We start from the raw sequence: 22,652 nt of genomic DNA, 5'->3' as shown, positions 1-22,652 counted from the left end.
GCCAAAGGCATCAACATCAGTATTCTCTTTAGATGCCACACATGGATTCATATTTCTGGCTTCAAATCAGAGGTACAAAATATTCTACTTAAGGTCCCATTCGACAAAGGGCATCTCTTTGGTCCCCAAGCCGACCAATCCGTAGATAAAAATAAGACACTGAGGTGCCGAAATCAATGGTGGCCCTCTCAATATCTACTCTCCATAGCTCTTTTTGCCACTCCAGCTTTCATGGAGGCACCAAAGCCACCTCTTACAGTCGCAGTCAAAGCCAACACTCTTCTCTGAGAGGTTACTTTAGAGGCTTATACAGGGGAAATAATGCTAAGGATAGGGGCAAGGGTGCTTCTCCTTGTGGTGGAACAGCCACCACATCGAACAATGACTTCCCTCTCCTCCTTCAACCACATAGCACCCATTGAGGGTCAAATACAGGATTTTCTACCCGCATGGCAAACAACATCATCAGACCAGTGGGTGTTGGACATTATTGAACATGGCTGTTGCCTGGAGCTCATTACCACACCTCCCAGCGTTCCACCTCGCTCTCACCAGCTATCACTGAAACATAAAACATTGCTCAAATAGGAAGTCTTCTCCTCAAAGGAGCTATAGAACCTGGCCCTCTTCAAACACAGAGGACAAGGGGTATATTCTCAATACTTCCTAATACCCAAAAAGGACGGTTCCTTGGGGCTGATCCTAGATCTAAGGCCACTAAACAAATACTTCCTAACCGAGCTCTTCCACGTGGTCATGTTGCAAGATGTAATTCCACTCCTACAACAGGGCGACTTTATGACCACACTAGATCTAAAAGACACGTTTTGAGATCCCAACACACCCAGCTCATCACAAATACCTCACGTTTGTGGTGGGTGAGAAACTTTATCACTTCAAACTCCTGCCCTTCGGGGTGACCGCTGCACCTCGAGTATTCACAAAGTCTCTAGTGGTAGTAGCGGCACATCTACGCTGAAAAAAGATACGTTTCCATACTTGGATGATTGGCTTGCCAAAGCAAACACTCTGCTGCAGTGTCAGCAATACACTCAGATTGCAGAAGATCTCCGCCGCTTGAGATTCACCATCAGCATTCCCAAGTCTCACCTACAACCTCTAAGATACAGCCATATCTAGCAGCTATTCTAAACAAACCAATAGGGTTAGCTTATCCCAATTCTGCAAGAGTTGAGAATTTTCAAACATTACCTCAATTTCAAACATATCAGCACAAAAAAGTAAGGACGGTCGTGCCTCCTAGGGATGATGGGCTCCTGTTTTGCCATAGTACGCCATGCCCCACTACACATGCACACGTTACAGGAATATTTAACTCAACAGTGGTCTCAGTCACAGGGTCAATTAGAGGATCTAGTGTTGATAGACCACCAAGCTCATCATTCTCTGCAATGGTGGAATACCAACAACATGTTGAAGGGGCGGCCTTTTCTCAGCCCTGTTCCCCACATAACTGTCATGACGGACGCATCATTCACAGGTTGGGGTGCACATCTGAAGAACCACACAGTACAGAGACACTGTTCTATCTGGCCCTTTTTGCAAGGTTATCACCAAACCTTTTGCCTCCTTACTCCTATGTTTTTTCTGACCTGTTTTTTGTTGGCTTTGGGCCTCTGGACATTTTACCACCACTAACCAGTGCTAAAGTGCATATGTTCTCAATCTAAAATGTATTTGCTGAAATGTTTATCAATGATTGGCATATTTGATTGACTATCTAGTCCCTAGTAACGTGCACTATGTGTGCCCAGGGCCTATAAATCAAATGCTACTAGTAGGCCTGCAGCACTGAATGTGCCACTCAGGTGTAGCCTTGTAAACATGTCTCAGACCTGCCACTGCAGTGCCTGTGTGTGTAGGTTTAAACTGCCATTTCAAGCTGACAAGTGCACCCACTTGCCAGGCCCAAACCATCCTTCTTACTATATGTAAGGCACCCCTAAGGTAGGCCCAAGGCAGCTCCATGGGCAGGGTACGTTGTATTTAAACAGTAGGACAGGTTCTGGTGTGTTTTACTTTTTCTAATAGTGAAATACTGCTAAATTTGTTTTTCACTATTGCAAGGCCTATGTCTCCCATATGATGCCATGGGGATTGCTTTGAAATATCTTTTAAGAGCAATTTTCTATTGGTAGCTGATAGATAAATGGAGTGTGGGGTCTCTGAACTCACAATTAAAAAATACATCTTTTGGTGAAGTTGGCTTTTGAATTGTGTGTTTGAAAATGCCACTTGTAGAAAGTGGGCATTTTCTTGCTTATCCATTCTGTGCCACTGCCTGTCTGCTGAAGACACATCTGGGTTAGGATGACAGTTGGGTTGTTTCTGTATTTGCTCTAGACAATCACACAAAGGGAGCTGAGATGTGCCCTGCATATCCTGATGGACCATCACCAGGCTGATGGGTCTTCCTGAACTAGAGTGGTGGGAGGAGCTGACACTTGCACCTGAACAGAGCTGTGGCTGTCCTTACACAAAGCATTCTCCAACCCCCAGGAGTGTGTCTTGGGCCAGGACAGGGAAAGGCAGTGTCTTGTGTACTACAAAAACTTCTCTTTGAAGTTTGCCTACTTCAAAGACCGAAATGGGTATAAGAACTGGACCTCTGACACCAGAGAGTTAGAACACTTCCGGACTGAGGACATTCTGCCAGAAAGAAGAGTTGGTTGCTGTAGGAAGGACGGACACTCTGCCTGTTGCTTTTTTGTGCTGGCCTGCAGCTCGCTGCTTCTGTCCTGGGAGTGATAGGACTGGACTTTTCTTTCTGCTTCCTGCTTTCCAAGGGTCTCTAAGGGCTTGAGTTGAGTTTGCCTCCTGTTAAGATGTCTCAGGGACATCAAAGACTTAATCTGCCAGCACCTGGGCTCTTCTGCTGAGAGCCCTGTCCTGTTAAGTGATGCCAAATCCACTCTGAGCCCTTGAAAGAAAATCCGTGCATCAGCAGCGTTATTCCGATCTGATGCTTCATTGTAAAGATTTGACGCAACACTGCTGTCCGCACCGGAGCGTGATCCCCGCTTGACTCAACACTCTGTTTTCAATGTAGGACCACAGCTGCATGGGTTTGGAGCACATAAACCTATTACTAGAGCTTGCTGTGCTGTAAAATGGAAAAGGTTTGTCTGCCTGTCATTCAAACCACAGTGACCCTTTCAAAGCCAATGTATAAGAATTTTTTTGCTATTTGCTTCATGTACAAAAAGCTGGATTACAGTTCGCATCCATAAGAGTAAATTTTGCTGCAGTGGCTGCCTATCTACAGAGTAGGCAACGTGTCTCTTTATTCAAAATACCAGTCATTAGAGCCTTCATGGAAGGGCACAAGAGTTATTCCGATATGTGTGCAATCTGAATCCTCAAGGAACCGTAACATTGTTCTTGCACGACTAATGGGGCCTCCATTTGAACCCCTACATACATGCCCCCTTCAGTTCCTTTCTTGGAAAGTGGCATTTATAGTCGCTATCGCCTCACTTACATGTGTTAGTGGACTTCATGCTTTAACCTTGGAAGAATCTTACTTTCAACTACAGAGACAGGGTGGTTCTCCGCACCAACCCTAAATTTCTCTCTAAAGTTGTCTCCCCATTTTCACCTCAAATAATCAATTACCACCACTTTTTTTCCCACAACTAGATTCAGTTGTGGGAGGGCTCCCAACACATTAGATGTTAAAAGGGCCTTTATGTTCTATATTGATAGAACTAAGACTTTCAGAAAATCAAAACAACTATTTGTTGCTGTTTCCCCCTCCCCACAAAGGAAACCCTACAGCCAAAAGAACTTTACCTGTACCTCTTAGAGCACACTCCGCTAAAAAGCAAGAAGCTTCCATGGCGTTCCTAGCAAACATCCCAATAGCTGACATGTGTAAAGAAGCTACATGGTCCAAGCCTTCACAAAACTTTGTGTGGCTGTTTTAGAACATCAACAAGCCAATGTAGGCTAGACAGTGCTACATACACTTTTGATGCCCATGTGCACTATCACCGAGAGGAAGAGTCACTCTACCTCGTCATTCGAAAGACTTCTTCGAAGAGAAACAACCCGCACACATTCAGACCCAATACTAGAGGGCAGGAGTATACAAAGTAGGTAAATCTACCGCACCACATGCCACGAACAGATGATTATAGGGTAAGTAACATATTCCTTACATTGTGGTTACTACCCCTGATGAGGCGTTGCAATGCTTTTGGAGATTAGCACTCCATAGATAAGATGGGTAGACATGAAGTCTACACCTCTGCTATATTCCCCGACAACTACATCTCCTTCACTACACTGTGTGAGATGTCATTGTGAAACAAAAAATTGTGACGGTTAATTGTTTCTTAAGTAAAATATAGTAAGGATAATTAGAGTTTGTAAAGAGTGGAGGTAGGGAAGACTGAGCCCCAAGATGAAGTAGTACCCCACGATGTAGTGGATGTGAGGAAGTGGTCAGGCAAGGTGGTGGTTTCTGATAACTTAAGGTACAACCAGAAGTGGTAAATAAAAAGAACCCAACTGGGCGCGGACTCATGGTATATATTTGTCCTCAGTGTTAGCATCCAAATCATTTATATATATATTTTGTTATTTTTAAAACATTCTTCCTGTAGCTACCAGGAAACTGAGGTTTGTGTCCTCTAGGTATATGACATTATGGGTGTTTTTTCTTTTTTTTTTTTTTTTTAGTGCAAGTTCTGTAATTATTCTATGAAGATTGCTGGTGGTGATTTAAGTTAGTTATTCCCAAATAGCACTACGTCTCTATCGATTGAGATGATCTGGAAAACGTGCGTTAATTATAATTGTCAATGCCAAAAACTACGAAATAGTACGTTAAATGTGTGTTACTGCAATCCAAAGACTTTAAGCGCCCTGTACTTATGAAGGGAATACGTTTCATTAATTAGCACACGTAAATATCTGAGTTTTCATTAACTCATCAATTATTTTTGTGCAATGGGATTGCTGTCAGCACAACCATAGCAGTTTTTGAGTATAAATGTTTTTCACAGGTGTTTCACACCTGGTTACAAAGGGTGCCAGGCATGTGCTGACTATTGTTCATAAGGGTTGGGGGTTTAGCTCGACCTTCCAGGGACCCAATAGTCTTAGTCAGATTTCTTCTTTGTCTTATGCAGCAAAATAGGTTATTTTTTCTGTAGTTTAGCTTGAGTATTTAACTTATTTCACTGTCCTCCAGGGCTGCTAACTTGACTTTTTTGCATGTAGTACTGGCTACTTTCCTTCCTTCTTGGAGAAAGTAGCTCAAGATTGTTTAATTCTTAGAATCAGATAGTTGTTTGCTTATTTATGAGAGACATTGTGCGATTTTACGTTGTGACTGGATTGATTCTACCACAGTTCTAGTTAACCCGAAAGTGAAGAAAAGTAAAAAGGGAGAGAATGGTTTTCCAAACATGGTTTACATGCCACTGGTGTACAGATACAAGTCAGGCACTATTTCTATGGTTTGCACTGTAGACACATTAACTACAAACCTAACTTCACACTGTGGGTCTGATTCACAAAGGTAAACTTAAACCAAAAGTCTGAGTTTAGATCAAAAGTCTAACTTTACCATGAATAAAGTTTGACTTTTGGTCTAAGTTTAGACTTTTGGTCTAAGTTTCGACTTTTGGTCTAAGTTTCGACTTTTGGTCTAAGTTTCGACTTTTGGTCTAAGTTTCGACTTTTGGTCTAAGTTTCGACTTTTGGTCTAAGTTTAGACTTTTGGTCTAAACTTAGACCAAAAGTCTAACTTTATTCTGAATAAAGTTGGACTTTTGATCTAAACTCAAACTTTTGGTCTAAGATTACCTTTGTGAATCGGACTCAGGCTGAAGTATCTCAGGGGTAGCAGTTAGCACATGCTGTCTTTGATGGTTAGAAGTGGAGTATTGTTTAAAACTGGAGGGTGATTGTTCCAAAGGTCTGTCGAGCTAAAACGATGCCCTGTTGAAGAATAAGACAGCAGAATAATTGTTTAATAAGTTTGCTAGCATACTGCCTTTTTTATACTGTTTGTTTTTGGTGTATGAGATTTTTACTTGGATGAACTCTGCTGGTAGTACCCTTTATTAAGCACACTTAACAGGTGTTCACTAAGTCACTACCCAGGCAAAATGTCCATAGTTGTTGCTGATAGTCTCTTTTTTAAAAATTCCTAAATGGTATTCGAAATATACGTATTTTGGTGTGGGCACTTTCCTGTTTCTGCTCCCTGCTGGTCTTTAGGTCAAGGATTACCCAATTCCTTGCCATCTGAGACTGGGTGCGGTGATCAGGCTTAAGAGCCACTAGACAGCGGTTAGAGCGGTCCTTTTATCAATATTTCTTTATATTTTAAATGCTTTTCTGAGCAAGACCAAAGGTTGATTGAAGAATATTTTTAAAACATATTTTCCTTAGTTTTGTACCTTCGACCTACTGCAAGGCACACTCAGTTATTTAATCACATTCATTTATTTCTCTCCGGTTTGAAAATTTATAGTAGACCACTTGGAAGAGCAACCGAAAGAAAAGAGTCCACAAGATCACAATTTAACTCGGACTCCTCCCAGTACACCTATCAAACAGGAAGAAGGTATGTCATCATTGCAGTAAATAAAAATGTGCTTGTTGCATCCAGTTAGTTTAATCACAAAGTTATGCCGGTCAGTGTATAACAGAGCAGACCAGAATACTTTACACACTGCAATCTGCAAAACCAAATAATCAAATTATATTCTGGTAAATGGTAACAATAATAAAGAAATGTGCATTCTGGTTCAAAGAGCGTGGATAATGGGTTTATTGGTATCCTATCAGCATCCTTCAGTTTGACTCCATTGATCCTGTGATATCTTAGTAGGAGTGCCTCAAGGACTGTAATCTGCATATTCCTTGTGGCGGAGTACAAATGCAAAGATTGCTTGATACATGCTGTTGCTCTTCCTGTGCAGGCATACTCCACAAATCCTTATGCTGCATTGACAAGGTACCACGGCATTAAAATATGGAGACTTTGACAAAATTCTGCATCTATGGTAAATTTACAATAGTGCCATATTGCACACTTCTTGATATTGTTTTTGGATTACACTTGTCTGAATTTTTGCATTCTCTCTGGGTTTGAATTTTACATTATTAAAAACAGAGTTACTTGTATAGATAGTGATGTTGAAAATTATATCAATAGCCTGTATCAGAAGTATTACTCATATTTAGTGACAGTAATATAAAACAGTAAATTAGTAGACTGCCGCTGCTCTGTTTCAATCTGTTCAGCAGGTGTAATCTAAGTGCTGTTTTATGTGCTATTTACCCTGTATTGAGATCACCTGTCTGTGGTAGTCTTCCATTCACTTCATCTCATTTCCTTATTCTCTGAAGAATGGTGTCTGCCATTTGTTTTATTTAACATTAAGGCTGTTTTGAATGCATAGATTTTTTCTACTTGTGCTTTTTTCTTCTTGTGCCTGCGTTACACACAGGAGATGGATATGCTAAAGAATACCTGTTGCCATAGTAAGTATCATCCCATTCTCTGATCCGTTTCCGCTTCTTTTCCAGAACGCTTTGTGTGCTTTGCTTCATTTTCTGCATCCTTTATGTTTTCCTCCCTTTTGTTTGAAACTGCCTTTGTTTTTCCTCATTCGGTGAAACACTAATTCTTAGTTGCCTTACTTGAATTTTAGGTGTTCTAATTAATGGTAACAGTATGAGTGTTTTATTAGAGTGCACAGAAGGTATGTTGCAGAGTCTCAAGTAAAATAGATTTAAATCCGTGTGTATGATTTTTGACAAAGAAAATATATATTTGCCATGAAGTCTTTAAAAAACATCTGGATATGCTCTAACTTTTGAAACATGAGGATTTAAGTAGTCCTTTTGACATTCTAGGCATCTTTTTTGACATACATATTAAAGTTCACCCCTCCCTAGTTGGATCCTGCTGTAAAATTTAATCAGATGTGTTCATTTTTTAAATCCAGGATATTTATAAAATCAGATGTAATGGTCCTCAAAACAGCACTTGCCTCCTAAAGATTCTATACCCATGTGTCAGAAGTAGTCTTTTAGTTTGTTTCTGTTTTTGAGGGTGGTCACATATTTTCTACATTGTAGTTAATATGAATTTGTGTGGTAGTTTTCACCAGTTGGTTTGCTGTACAGTGAATTTCTTTTTTTCTTTTATTTATCTTCCAAATATAGTTGTAGAATGACAGTCATAATATGCTAAGTCATAGGCATTTATATGGTGAACAGTTTACTAGTGTTATGGACTTGTAGTATAATGTTATTGCCATTGTAGAAGAAGACCAGTTCTTCCATTAACCGCTCCACTTGTCTGATGATGAAGAAAATCTTAACAACCGCGATATCCATAGCAGCTAGGTTGAGTGCAGAGACTATGACCCGTAAATGATGCCTTATAGTTATTGGCCCTCTGTTGGTGTCTCAACTGCAGAATAATCAGCACAGTCCACTTTGAGGTTGAGGCCTGCTGAGATAATTTTCCTTGCTTTAAAGCAAATTTAAAATTACTAAATTACTTTGAAGTTTCTTGGCACAGATGATAGGTCTGACAACCACATCTTATACATTTTAATAACCTTCTCCTTAGCCTTGCTAGAACAATGTAAAGACCTAAGCCCTTGCTTTTGAGATGTGAATTTGGCCTTTTCCTTAGGGTCCTCAACTAGTTTGATACAGCTCAGATTATGGGAGTCTTCGCATGTTTTTTTTATACTTCTCCTGCTTGCCCGTAAGTATTTCAGTCTGTGCATCATGATTTGTGCTCAACACAGGTCTAAAGGTTGTAATTTGCAGAGATCAGCTACTGTAGAAGGAAAAAGCTCTTAAGAAAAGTAAATGAAGGAAGCTAACTATCTTCAAACCAGACAGTCAGTTATTTAGGACAGCTTTTGTGACTGTAATTATATTTTCTGAGAATTTCAGCGAGATTTTTTTTTTACTGTAACATACTGTAACTTATGCAGTAACACCTTAAGACTATGATCCTTTGGACTAATCCATCACATTTTGTGCAATGCCATTTATTTTCATCTTAACCGGAAGAATCTGAACTCATTCTTTTCCGTCCCTCTTGCCTAAACTTCAAAAGAAAGATCCCTTAGCTGAATAGTTAAGGAACATGTATGTTTTCAGACTGAAACTACAAATTTATTGAGAGAAACAAAAACTGGTATACAATCCTTTGTAATTTGACTAAAGAAAAGCTGCCACTGCGAGGACCATCTTCACATCCTCATTCTTATTAGGATACTTTGTCTGAAAGAGTTGATGGCCACTTTGACAAGGTAAACCTGCAATTTCTTGTTTTAAACATATACATTCGCATAATGGAAATATGTGACTGCCATGTGGGCTTCTGTGTAGACCTTCAGTAAATATTAGTGTGATCTGAGGTACATTGACAATCATCGGACGTCTCTTAGCAGCCATGTCCAACTCTTTACTTGTTTGTTCACATTCTGGTGCAGTTCTGTCTACTTTTGTGAATACTTTCAACTTAATGCTTTCAGTGGGCAGCTATTGAATGTGCACTTGATATGTTCAGCATTACTGGGAACAAGGAGACAATCACAGAAGTGTAACTTAAATGCTTACGTTTGGTATTTGCCAGATCTAGAATTTGCCTCCTTTGTCTTCTGAACTACTTCTAGTTGCTGAGCACAAAATACTGCTTTGATAAAGAAAAGAATGTTTGTGGCCATGTAAGTGCTGCAATTCATTCCAATTGAAAACTTGAGCTGAAAGAGCAAACTAATTACTTTTACACCCAGTCTATCCTCTACTCCCAACCCATGTGTGGCAGGCATAAGGGAAGGTTCACTTCCCCTCCTCCACTTGCTTTAGATTTCAAAACTGATATTCCACTGTGCCTGAATGTTTACTTTGCCTCAAGAATTGACGCATATTACCAACACACATCGGGGCTAGCTGTGAGTCCAGTCGATTAATGGCCTAAGAATGTGCCAGGATATGATTTAATGATCAATAACCAACAATATCCTATTACTGGTGGCAGTACTGCACACTAAATGCACCTTGTATCTAGGTCTGATTCCAGCCGTTTAGGACGACTTCATATCTGCTTACAGTCGTAGTGAATATTAGTTATTCCTACCTCCCTCCATCACCTACCTTTGCTGCTTAACCCCAAAGAGTGTCAGTATCAAACCTCGTCATTAGTTTTTGCAAAATGGATAGACCTATGTTGGGAATAGGTAAAATAATGGAGGTTTCATTGGCTTTCAGTAGCCATTTGTGTGTGTGTGTGTTGTTTTTTAAATACTGTCATATTTTCAAATATATATCTGATACGATTTTTAAGAAACTAGTGCTGTAAGGACTGGCATCATACCTTGTTTTCATTAAAGCAGCATTTTGTCACAAAATTTCAGTCCAGCCATCTTATTTGATAAAATGTTCTACCCGTATTAAACTGGTCTGTTTTCCATCTTGTTAATGGTACAGAGAGTCTATGGTAACTTTAATACCCGATGTCCTGTCCCTTCTGGTTGGTGAGGGAGGGGGAATTGCTCAGATCCACTTAACATTTCAGCAACTGTTTATATAAGAAACAATGTTATACTTAAGTCTATATTGAGCTAGTTATCAAGCCTCAATAATAGGATTGCCTTTGTATTTTATATGTATATGGATGACCCCTGGTGCTCGTTCATTTTGATGGTGGCCTAATATTGGACAGCACAGAAATTAAAGACTTGCTTGTCTAAAATTGGATAGTGGATTAATAGCAAAATGCTAAAGTAGATTTTGACAATTGAGATTTCAGTCAGTTTGGCCTAATGTCTTCTTGCCAAACTCTGTGGTGGTCATGTCCAACAAGCATGGAGCAGATTGTGAATTACAGTGTCCTCTAAAAGATACATCTAAAACTAAGCCCTCAAGTGGTCACAAGAGGCTGATCCTAGTAAAATCAGGGGAGTACTGTTGTATCTTTTATTTTGATTGATAATTCCACCTGCATATTCCTCACCTTTTGAATACCCCAGGCGCCAGACTGAATCCAGAAACATTTCATAGCTCTTCTGCACTGGTATAGGGCGCCGGCTCTTGGACTTATAAAGCTAGACTGACAAGATAGCAGAAAATTCTGCTGCTTATGTTCTGCTGAATGCATGTATATTGCACTTTTATTTCGCCCCTAGATCGCTGCACAAGTTGCTGGTGTGGTGGAGCACATAATCACCTTAAGGCACTGTGTATAACACACATTGGAATATATGGTGCATGCCTCCTTTTTCTGCAAAAAAATACTTTTCCAAATACTTGCCTAGTATGACTCTTGGAATCACCATTTGTCTTCCACTGGTTATTTTTCAGATTAAACGATTATGAAGTGCTTTACCCTCCATTTAAAATCTATCTTAAAAGATTTGAAATGACTTTAATCTTGTCAGTTAGAATCTTCAGCCTGCTGTGTAGGCATTAGATTTCCTACTAACTTCACTATCGGTTTGTTGGAGAATTATCTTGCTAATTTCACTAAGTGTTATGAGCCATGTTTCCTAGCAGGGTTCATTAGCAAGTTCTTCTCATAAAAAGTAGTCAGAAGGTTAATTTCAAAAGTGGGTTCAGTTAAGCACCATATATTTGGTTGAAACATGAAGAAAAATATGGTGTGTGTATTGGGTTTCATCTTTTGCTACCATTAAATGGTAGATTAAAAGATAATGCAAAATGTTTGTTTGCCACTGTACATTAGTGGGTGTGTCATAAAGACATCTGTTGATCAGCACAGTTGACTTGGAGTGTGGTCACCACCAGACCCCGCATGCCTAAGTGTATGAATAGGCATGTTGCACTGCAGTTTGATTTTCTTTGCACCTTTTGCAAGGCTTTTGATTCCGCAAATATGGCTTGGCACATTGTAGCCTGCGTGGAGGTATATTCACATGCTTTGCTCGGACATTGTGTTGTTTTTCTTCAAAGAAGCTTCAAGTCAGATCGATGTTGTATGACTCCCTCCTCAGTGTTCCAGTGTGCATTGGCTCAACTCATTGATTGTTTTGTTTCCGCCATTGGGTTCATATGTCTTTCTAAAGGCTCCAAGATCGACAGACTCTCCAAGCTGTCCTCACTTCAACACAAAGTCATGGGAACAATCCCTCTGGCTCCATTTGTATATATAGTCACTGGAATTGGCAGAAGAAAATTTTGATGATGCTGTAAAACAAACAGGTTGCCGAACTCTCAAACGCAACTATCAAGATAATGTCAAAAAATATAACATAGTGGACCAGGCACTCTTTCATTTTTGTCTGCAGTACAAAGCCACGAATCCTTGACCTGACCAACATAGCGATTACAGCCTATCACCCAAGCACAAGAAGGCCTCATGTCAGTACTTCACAGCATTTTAGTGCAAGAAAACACTACTCTGCAGAAGAGACACTGGGTGCATCTTAAAATGCACGAATAGTCAACTGCTGAAAGCATGCTCTTTTCGGTGACCATTACATTCTCGAACCTGAGCGAGGAACCTCAGGGGTCAAAGCCTTAAAGTGAACACCCAGTCCACAAACTGTGTCTTTTAGTGGCTCGGAGAGGGCAAGACCTGTGTATCCAACCCTGAGCACTCTAGGCAAAAGGCATCTGGTGCACTGCCACCCCCAGGCTCTGGTTGAAACAAAGACAAGATCTCTGAGCAGGCCACACCTAAACAGAATTCCAGCAACCCTTCTTTGGGGTCAAATGCCAGTGCTGAAACAATACCAAAATCTGACGTTTGTGAGGCACCTAACCTCAAAAGATTAGCAGAGGAACTGCGATGCTGCGCAAAAGAGACTTTTCGTTCATCCTGACTCCTGGAAAATGTCCAGAGGACCCCAAGGCAAAATTGCTGTCACATTACAACCCATACCAAAAAAGAGAAGGCTGACTTCTGCAGAGGAAATCGCCTTCGAAGATCCTCTGCGCCCTGTGCGGACAAGTCCTCAAGCCCCACACAATTTCCCATCTCACCCAGGCATTCATCACTACCTCCACAGCTTCCACTCTCATTTTCCAGAGGGATCAGTCCACTCTTACTGAGAGACCAGTAGCCATTCTGGGGAGGGAAACCCATAAGACCAGTCTGAGGAGATAGGAACGGGAGATGACCCATGAAACGATTGTCAAAGGTGGAAATGGACCCTGTAGAACAGGAGGATCAATTCTTACTGAAAGCTTTTTCTTGGATTGAGTGCACAGTCAATTGCTACCAGTGCTCAGGGAGATATTCAGAACAGCCCCAGATAACTTTAAGCACTCAGTGAAGGCGAAGGTAGTCACTCCAAGAGTGGAGAAGAAGCTTAAGGCATAATCTAGTGACCCATTGTACATTAGAGGGCAAGTGCCCACTGACTGTCTAGTCGTGCACAATGCATGTAAGAGGGCATGTGTCCAGGTAACCGGGGGTGCACAACACAACCCACTGATAAAGCAAGCGTTTCAGTGCTGCTGGGAAGATCACTGCAGAGGCAATTACCCAGTGGAGAATAGCTAACTCAGTAGATTTACTGTCCCAATATGAGAGATTTCACTGAGAGAAGATATTGGTCCTCATACAGCACCTTCTGGACGCCTATAAGAAAAGGTGTGAGGAGTTTATAGCGCAGGGGGAAACAATTTTTAACCCAACCATTAGGTGAGCCTTTGATGCGGCTGGATAATCAATCTATCAGGGTTCTTATAGGGAGCTGCTAATCACCGTTCGGGTCTCAAAGCGCTGAACACAGTTTCAATACTAGTGTCTTCCATCTGAATGCATGCATCTGTGTTGCAGGCTTTAAGCCAGAGGTGCAGCAACATCTTTTAATGGTTCAGTTTGCTGGGGAAAAAACTCTTTTGGGCACAAGTCGGCAAGATGCTGGAAAAGATTAAGAAAGACACGGACATTGCAAAGTCCATGGATGCATTGCAATTCTGAAGCCAAAAGGAGTCCTTTCTGAGGCACCAAGCAAGAGGGGCAGCAGTAAGGCAGCCCCACCAACCCAGCTGCATTCATACCACGATAACCACAGAACTTCCACTGAGGCAGGGCTTACTCACAGGGTGTCTACAGGGAAAGCAATAGCAAGGGTAAGGGAAGAGGTGGCTCTGGCAAAGGACCCCCAGCTCCTAAACATTAACTCTTCGTCCATGTGTCCCCAGTCATCCAACACCTGTCATGGGAGAATATCAGATTTGCACCAGAAATCACATCAGATCAGTGGGTCTTGGCAGTTGTCCAACAGGGCTACTGCTGCAAATTCCATACTGCCCCATCCAACATACCGCCCAAACCACACAGCCTCCGTCGGACCCTTTTCGCACTTCTATAATAGAAGGGTACAGCCTAGCTCTAAAAGTGCATCATAAAACCAGGGCCCATGCATCAGCAAGGATAAGGGAGTCTATTTGTTTTGCTTCATCTTTCCATAGGAGGATGGTTTGCTTCTCCCTGTACTAGATCTAAGGCCACTGAATCAATACATCCTGGCGGAACACTTTTATATGACCACTCTGCAGGATGTCATCCCACTACTTCCCCAAGGAGACTTTCTGACTGAGTTAAATTCCAAAGACTCATATTTCCCCATCCCCTGAGCCTATTGTAGGAGGCTGGACTGGCTTGTAGTGAGTACCAAGGGGTACTTGCACCTTGCACCAGGCCCAGTTATCCCTTATTAGTGTATAGGGTGTCTAGCAGCTTAGGCTGATAGATAATGGTAGCTTAGCAGAGCAGCTTAGGCTGAACTAGGAGACGTGTGAAGCTACTACAGTACCACTTAGTGTCATATGCACAATATCATAAGAAAACACAATACACAGTTATACTAAAAATAAAGGTACTTTATTTTTATGACAATATGCCAAAGTATCTTAGAGTGTACCCTCAGTGAGAGGATAGGAAATATACACAAGATATATGTACACAATACCAAAAATATGCAGTATAGTCTTAGAAAACAGTGCAAACAATGTATAGTTACAATAGGATGCAATGGGGACACATAGGGATAGGGGCAACACAAACCATATACTCCAAAAGTGGAATGCGAACCACGAATGGACCCCAAACCTATGTGACCTTGTAGAGGGTCGCTGGGACTATTAGAAAATAGTGAGAGTTAGAAAAATAACCCTCCCCAAGACCCTGAAAAGTGAGTGCAAAGTGCACTAAAGTTCCCCCAAGGACATAGAAGTCGTGATAGAGGAATAATGCAGGAAAGACACAAACCAACAATGCAACAACAATGGATTTCCAATCTAGGGTACCTGTGGAACAAGGGGACCAAGTCCAAAAGTCACAAGCAAGTCGGAGATGGGCATATGCCCAGGAAATACCAGCTGTGGGTGCAAGGAAGCTTCTACTGGACAGAAGAAGCTGAGGTTTCTGCAGGAACGAAAAGGGCTAGAGACTTCCCCTTTGGTGGACGGATCCCTCTCGCCGTGGAGAGTCGTGCAGAAGTGTTTTCCCGCCGAAAGAACGCCAACAAGCCTTGCTAGCTGCAAATCGTGCGGTTAGCATTTTTGGACGCTGCTGTGGCCCAGGAGGGACCAGGAGGTCGCAAATTGGACCAGGAGGTAGAGGAGACGTCGAGCAAGACAAGGAGCCCTCTTAGCAGCAGGTAGCACCCGGAGAAGTGCCCGAAACAGGCACTACGAGGATGCGTGAAACGGTGCTCACCCGAAGTTACACAAAGGAGTCCCACGTCGCTGGAGACCAACTTAGAAAGTCGTGCAATGCAGGTTAGAGTGCCGTGGACCCAGGCTTGGCTGTGCACAAAGGATTTCCGCCGGAAGTGCACAGGGGCCGGAGTAGCTGCAAAAGTCGCGGTTCCCAGCAATGCAGTCTAGCGAGGTGAGGCAAGGACTTACCTCCACCAAACTTGGACTGAAGAGTCACTGGACTGTGGGAGTCACTTGGACAGAGTTGCTGGATTCGAGGGACCTCGCTCGTCGTGCTGAGAGGAGACCCAAGGGACCGGTAATGCAGCTTTTTGGTGCCTGCGGTTGCAGGGGGAAGATTCCGTCGACCCACGGGAGATTTCTTCGGAGCTTCTAGTGCAGAGAGGAGGCAGACTAGCCCCACAGCATGCACCACCAGGAAAACAGTCGAGAAGGCGGCAGGATCAGCGTTTCAGAGTTGCAGTAGTCGTCTTTGCTACTTTGTTGCAGTGTTGCAGGCTTCCAGCGCGGTCAGCAGTCGATTCCTTGGCAGAAGGTGAAGAGAGAGATGCAGAGGAACTCTGATGAGCTCTTGCATTCGTTATCTAAAGTTTCCCCAGAGACAGAGACCCTAAATAGCCAGAAAAGAGGGTTTGGCTACCTAGGAGAGAGGATAGGCTAGCAACACCTGAAGGAGCCTATCAGAAGGAGTCTCTGACGTCACCTGGTGGCACTGGCCACTCAGAGCAGTCCAGTGTGCCAGCAGCACCTCTGTTTCCAAGATGGCAGAGGTCTGGAGCACACTGGAGGAGCTCTGGACACCTCCCAGGGGAGGTGCAGGTCAGGGGAGTGGTCACTCCCCTTTCCTTTGTCCAGTTTCGCGCCAGAGCAGGGCTAAGGGGTCCCCTGAACCGGTGTAGACTGGCTTATGCAGAATTGGGCACATCTGTGCCCAACAAAGCATTTCCAGAGGCTGGGGGAGGCTACTCCTCCCCTGCCTTCACACCATTTTCCAAAGGGAGAGGGTGTAACACCCTCTCTCAGAGGAAGTCCTTTGTTCTGCCATCCTGGGCCAGGCCTGGCTGGACCCCAGGAGGGCAGATGCCTGTCTGAGGGGTTGGCAGCAGCAGCAGCTGCAGTGAAACCCCAGGAAGGGCAGTTTGGCAGTACCAGGGTCTGTGCTACAGACCACTGGGATCATGGGATTGTGCCAACTATGCCAGGATGGCATAGAGGGGGCACTTCCATGATCATAGACCTGTTACATGGCCATATTCGGAGTTACCATTGTGAAGCTACATATAGGTAGTGACCTATATGTAGTGCACGCGTGTAATGGTGTCCCCGCACTCACAAAGTCCGAGGAATTGGCCCTGAACAATGTGGGGGCACCTTGGCTAGTGCCAGGGTGCCCTCACACTAAGTAACTTTGCACCTAACCTTTACCAGGTAAAGGTTAGACATATAGGTGACTTATAAGTTACTTAAGTGCAGTGTAAAATGGCTGTGAAATAACGTGGACGTTATTTCACTCTGGCTGCAGGGGCAGGCCTGTGTAAGAATTGTCAGAGCTCCCTATGGGTGGCAAAAGAAATGCTGCAGCCCATAGGGATCTCCTGGAACCCCAATACCCTGGGTACCTCAGTACCATATACTAGGGAATTATAAGGGTGTTCCAGTAAGCCAATGTAAATTGGTAAAATTGGTCACTAGCCTGTTAGTGACAATTTGAAAGAAATGAGAGAGCATAACCACTGAGGTTCTGGTTAGCAGAGCCTCAGTGAGACAGTTAGGCACCACACAGGGAACACATACATATAGGCCACAAACTTATGAGCACTGGGGTCCTGGCTAGCAGGGTCCCAGTGACACATAACAAACATACTGAAAACATAGGGTTTTCACTATGACCACTGGGCCCTGGCTGGCAGGATCCCAGTGAGACTGTGCAAACACCCTGACATACACTCACAAACAGGCCTAAAGTGGGGGTAACAAGGCTAGAAAGAGGCTACTTTCTCACACCTATGACATGTACTTATAACTTGTGTTAAGTGGACAGCGTTACCAATTCACAGTACTAACCTTCAGGGTTGCCACAGCACTAAGAGTGTTCACAAAGTGTCTTGTGGTGGTAGATACTTTACTTCCAAGAGCAGGCATCCATGCATTTCCATACCTAGACGACTGGTTGATCAAGAGCACCAGCGAGCAGCAATGTCTACCACACACTTAGGCAGCACTCAACCCACTTTACATCTTCAGCCCCAGCAGATCCCATGCTTTCTAGGATCGGTTGTCAACACTGGCACAGGGAAAGCATACCCCAGCCAGCAGAGGGTGATTGCATTTTAATAGCTGCTGCCTCTGTTTTTTCAAACCACTTGTCCCATAACCCTAAGAATGGCAATGAAGCTCCTAGGTATTTCTGCATCATATATAGCAATTATCCCACATGCCAGGTTGCACATGCCACCCCTCCAACAGTATTTCACCCTGTAGTGGTCACAAGCAGAGGTTCAGTAGGAACATCTAGTGTTTTGAGGCCAGCATTCAGCGCACTCTGCAGGGTGGAGCACCAACAATCTGTTGTTGGGCAAGCCTGTTGTTGACCCTCTCTGGTGACCATCACAGTTAACCCATCACTTACGTGGTGGTGGGCGGCACATTTACACAACAGGACACATATTGGGGCAGGCACATCAGTTATTTGGAACATGTGACCATATTTCGAAAGGCATTTTACTCACTTGTATGAAACAAAGTGGTAATGGTGCGTACAGACAACATGACAGCCATGTAACTCATACAACAGAAGGAGGGAGCACAGTCGCCCATCCACTGAGAGTTAGCACTAATGATCTGGCATTAGGCGACTTGCCACCACCTACAGTTTGTGTTAGATTATCTATTAGGGATGAACAAGACTTTATGGAGCTCAAAAGAAAGACAAGCCAACAAGTCCACCCATGAGACCACAGGTCTTTAGACACTACTTCCACAAGTGGGGCACCTGTTTTCCACCCCAGAAAACGCAAATGCCAAAACTTGCCTCCCGTTACCCACAGTCCAGGGTCAAAGCATGTTCAGGTATAGGTATATTTCCTTATGCTGAGATGAGGCAAGCATCCGCTTCCCTCATTCTGGTAGCCCCAACTTAGGCCAGACAACCCTGGTACTCCATGCTTTGAGAGATGTCCATCATTCCGCTTTAGATGTTTTCTATCAGCAAGGACCTTCTCACCCAGCAATATGGAGGCATCAGACTCCCTACCCTGGCAGCTTGCCCTTGATGTTTGCATCTGAGGTCTTAGAGTTTGGATACTTACGGATTCCACATGAGTGTATGGCCATATTGTGTGAAGCATGCAGGCCCACCATTAGGGCTTGTTATGCAAACAAATACAAGCATTTTGTCAATTTCTGTGTTTCTAAACACTTAAGCTCTTAAGATTTCTGTTCAGGGAATAGTGGCACACCTTTTTCACCTTCACCAAGCAGGTTGAGCTTACTTAGCAGCTATAGCTGCATACATGCAAAAAAAGGAGGATGTTTCTGTCTTTCACATCTGCGTAATTAAAGTGTTCATGGAGGGCCCCAAGAGGATCAAACCCCTAGGAACACCACTTGCACCTGCTTGGAACCTAAATGTTGTAGTAACATGACTCATGGGACCCCCTTTGGATCTACTTCTTTCATGTCCTTTACAGTTTTATGGTTAAGTTGCTTTCTTTGTACCCATAACTTCGCTTAGATTAATTAGTGAGCTGCAGGCCCTTACTATTGCAGAGCCATTTATACAAGTACATAGAGACAGAGTGCTGCTTAGGACAACCCCCAACATCGTACCAAAGGTGAGATCCCCTTTTCATGTTATCCAGAGTTTTCTGTGTTGTTTCACCATCAGAGACAGTTGCAGACAGAACATTACATGCTTTGGATGTTAAGGCTGCACTCATGTATTACATTGATAGGACTAAGCTTTTTAGAATTACCCATTCCTTTTTTATAGCCTTTGCTAAACCTTCTATCGACCAGCCCATTTCCAAGGCAGGTATTGCAAGATGGATTGTTAAATGCATCCAGACCGCCTACGAAAAGGCAAAACTTGTACCCCCAGTACCACCTGGGTTGCACTCTTCTTGTAAAAAAGGATCCACTGTGACTTTCCTATGCAACATTTCTTTGGCAGATATCTGCAGATCTGTTGCATGGTCAACATCACATTCATAAAGCATAATTGTGTGGACATCTTAGCTCATCAACAAGCTGTAGTTGGCCAGGCTTTACTAAGAACATTGTTGGAAAGATCTGCATCATCTGCTCCTTAGCCACCGCAAGGAGGAAACTGCTTTACAGTTAATGCAAAGCATATGTATCTCCAGCCACACCTGCTAAGAACGAAAAAATGTACCTATCCTATAAATATGTTTGTAGCTTGTAGTGCTGTAGGTTCACATGCACCCACCCTCTTTCCTGGAAGTAGGCAGTCTTGAGTTCCAACGGCTATTCAAATCTCGTCACTCACATTTTTCTTTAAGAGACTGCTCTGTTAGATTTTTGCTTGTGTTGTATTATGGGTTTGATTCTACGTAGGCTTGTGGTATTTGTGAAATTTCTCCCATTTTTACCCAAGACTCCAAAACACATTTGTTAAATTCATATTTACATATTACTCACTTCAGTACGTGTTTTAGGGCACTCTGAATAGAGATTTTCCCTTTTACTGGTGCAAACCAAGCAATTCAGTATGTAGTGGGCTTAGTGATCTATTGAGTATTAGGTCTATCGCTTGAAAATGTTTGACAGATACACTTTCTTTGAAATTTTATTAACAGAGGGCCCGATTCCCAAAGTTGTTTGCAACTTCAGCTTTAGACTTACATATGCATAGATACCCTCATTTACAAGCTCATAACCACTTAATTTAGAAACATTGGTTTTGTATTTCTAAATAAAATTACTTGCAAATTTTGGTGTGGGTAAATGTACAAGCATAGTGTGGTGAGGGAATTATAAGGTGGGAATTCTCTGTTAGTGGATATTCACAAACTAGTTGGAAAAGGTCGTTAGATTTAGTAGTATGACGAGCAGGATAGAATTCCATATTTTCACATAACGAAAGTGAAATTATCAGACTTTTTCCAGGGATATGTCTGCAAACCTGTGACTGTTGAAGGTTTTCAGTAGGGATTTTGGACATCTCTGTGAATTCCTGGAAGTCTTGAAGGATTGGATGCAGATTTACAACTTCCGTTTCAAAGCTTACCCTAGAAAGTTGCCTGTATACCCCTTTGTACTTCAATCTTTATTTTACCTACAATTATTTTCAGATAGCTATCACCTAGACTCACTGTTGGCAGCACCCAGGAGTGTAGAATTCCTATAGCCCCACACCCAGGACATATTGTTTAGGCTCAAGGACAACAGGTTTTCATGTTTATTTTGTCTTTGGGACAAGTAGGCCCAGCCCCCTGCAGCACAAACCCTTTGGCTACCAGATAACAGTACCACATTATGGTTCAGGAAAGAGCATTATCTGCAATTAAGGTAATGTTTGTGTCCATATGTTAATGCTGTTCGAACTTGTATCTATGGTTCATTAATGCAAATTCTTTATTATTAGGGTGAGCACTTCCCGAAAATTTTCTAAGCTAGGACTGCATTACCGACAGTGGTTCTAGTAAAAAAATGTGTGCACATATTTTCAAAGTTTAACAATATGAGGCTACGCATAATGCTCCCAGCGTGCTCTCTTGTTTGATGCAAATATTTACAGAAGCTTGAAAGCATGATTGGTGATTCTTTGCTTTTCAAATAAAATGTTCACAAACAATGCAACTAGGAAAATAGCGTTTTGCTTAACTACTGTGAAATTTAGGTTCCATTTCTTTGAAGCATCATTCAGTAAAATGTGTTGATGCGTACTAATATTTCCCTTAAAAATTCATAATGGAAAAATCAGTGTAACCAATTCTTTCAAGATTATGGGAAACATTAAAAATAAACAAGCATTGGCAAAGGCAGTAAGTCTGACATTGGTGGTCAGCCTTTTCATTTTGTGAATCCCTGTCTTGTTTTGACATGTTTTTTGTAATACTTTAGTATTGCTGGGCTGCCAAGCCCTCATCATCATAACAAACATTGGCAAAAAGCAAAAATATTTTTTATTTTAAAAAGTACACGTTACCACAGTAGTTCAGGGCACTGAACAAAATTACTTTATGTGCCAATATGCTCCTTGTGACAGAGTGGAATGTTGTCACTCACAGTGAAGACAGCCAACAAAACAAATGAGGAGATAGAATTTGAATTAAAAAAAACAAAGTCTTGGATAAACAATTAAAAGCCCAATTCTGAAAGAAAATCATAAAAATACACACATTGTGTAAGTATTCGCATTAGTGCAGGTTTACGGCTGTCATGAATTCAGAAGAATTTACAGAAGTAGGCCAGGACATTAAACTCCTAGAAAATGTTTGTGTACTGCATTTTAGTACAAGCAAATATGCATGTGTAGATTTGCTCATGCGAAAATCTGTTAAGCATTTACAAGTTCTCTTTCCCTCCAAACACTTTTCTCAACCCTGGAAGAAGTTTTTCTTCTTCCCCTGTCAGGAGTATATTTCCAAACTTTCTCTGTATAGGAAAAGATTAAAGAAGAGCTCTTGAAAACCCCTAACACATGCAAGTTATTAGGTTTGCACAGACTCAAAAGGGCATTCCAACCCTATTGCTCAGCCCTATCTCCAGCCTCAGGATATAGATCTGCTGAAAGGTGCTGTGCCAAAATAAGGGAATTGCTAGTATTCTAATCCTACAATAGTATGACCCCTACCATAACCAGAGAGGCTTTTATTAGAGATATTATATAATAAGATTGCTGCCATAATTTGTCGCTGCACTGCATGGAACCAAATGGACAAGTGGATTTTCTTTTACAGGACAAGTAGATTTATGAAGCAACC

The 22,652-nt window shown here is 42.3% G+C and overlaps 1 protein-coding gene across 18 annotated transcripts in view; it reads left to right on the top strand.

Annotated features, from left to right (window-relative positions):
• ADD1 (adducin 1) overlaps positions 1-22,652 on the top strand; it is a 572,382-nt gene that overhangs the window by 462,235 nt on the left and 87,495 nt on the right. For 10 of the 18 annotated variants that reach the window (XM_069203567.1, XM_069203558.1, XM_069203535.1 and 7 more), the window contains one exon: positions 6,509-6,601. In XM_069203567.1, coding sequence (XP_069059668.1) covers positions 6,509-6,601 — 93 coding nt within the window. Of the gene's footprint in view, positions 1-6,508; positions 6,602-6,959; positions 7,044-7,490; positions 7,525-22,652 lie in introns of those variants that run through there. The other 8 variants (XM_069203561.1, XM_069203556.1, XM_069203545.1 and 5 more) reach the window with 3 other exon arrangements.

Source organism: Pleurodeles waltl, chromosome 1_2, assembly GCF_031143425.1.
Source record: "Pleurodeles waltl isolate 20211129_DDA chromosome 1_2, aPleWal1.hap1.20221129, whole genome shotgun sequence".
NCBI classification, from domain to species: Eukaryota; Metazoa; Chordata; class Amphibia; order Caudata; family Salamandridae; genus Pleurodeles; species Pleurodeles waltl.
This window is presented reverse-complemented; position numbering and strand designations above follow the sequence as displayed.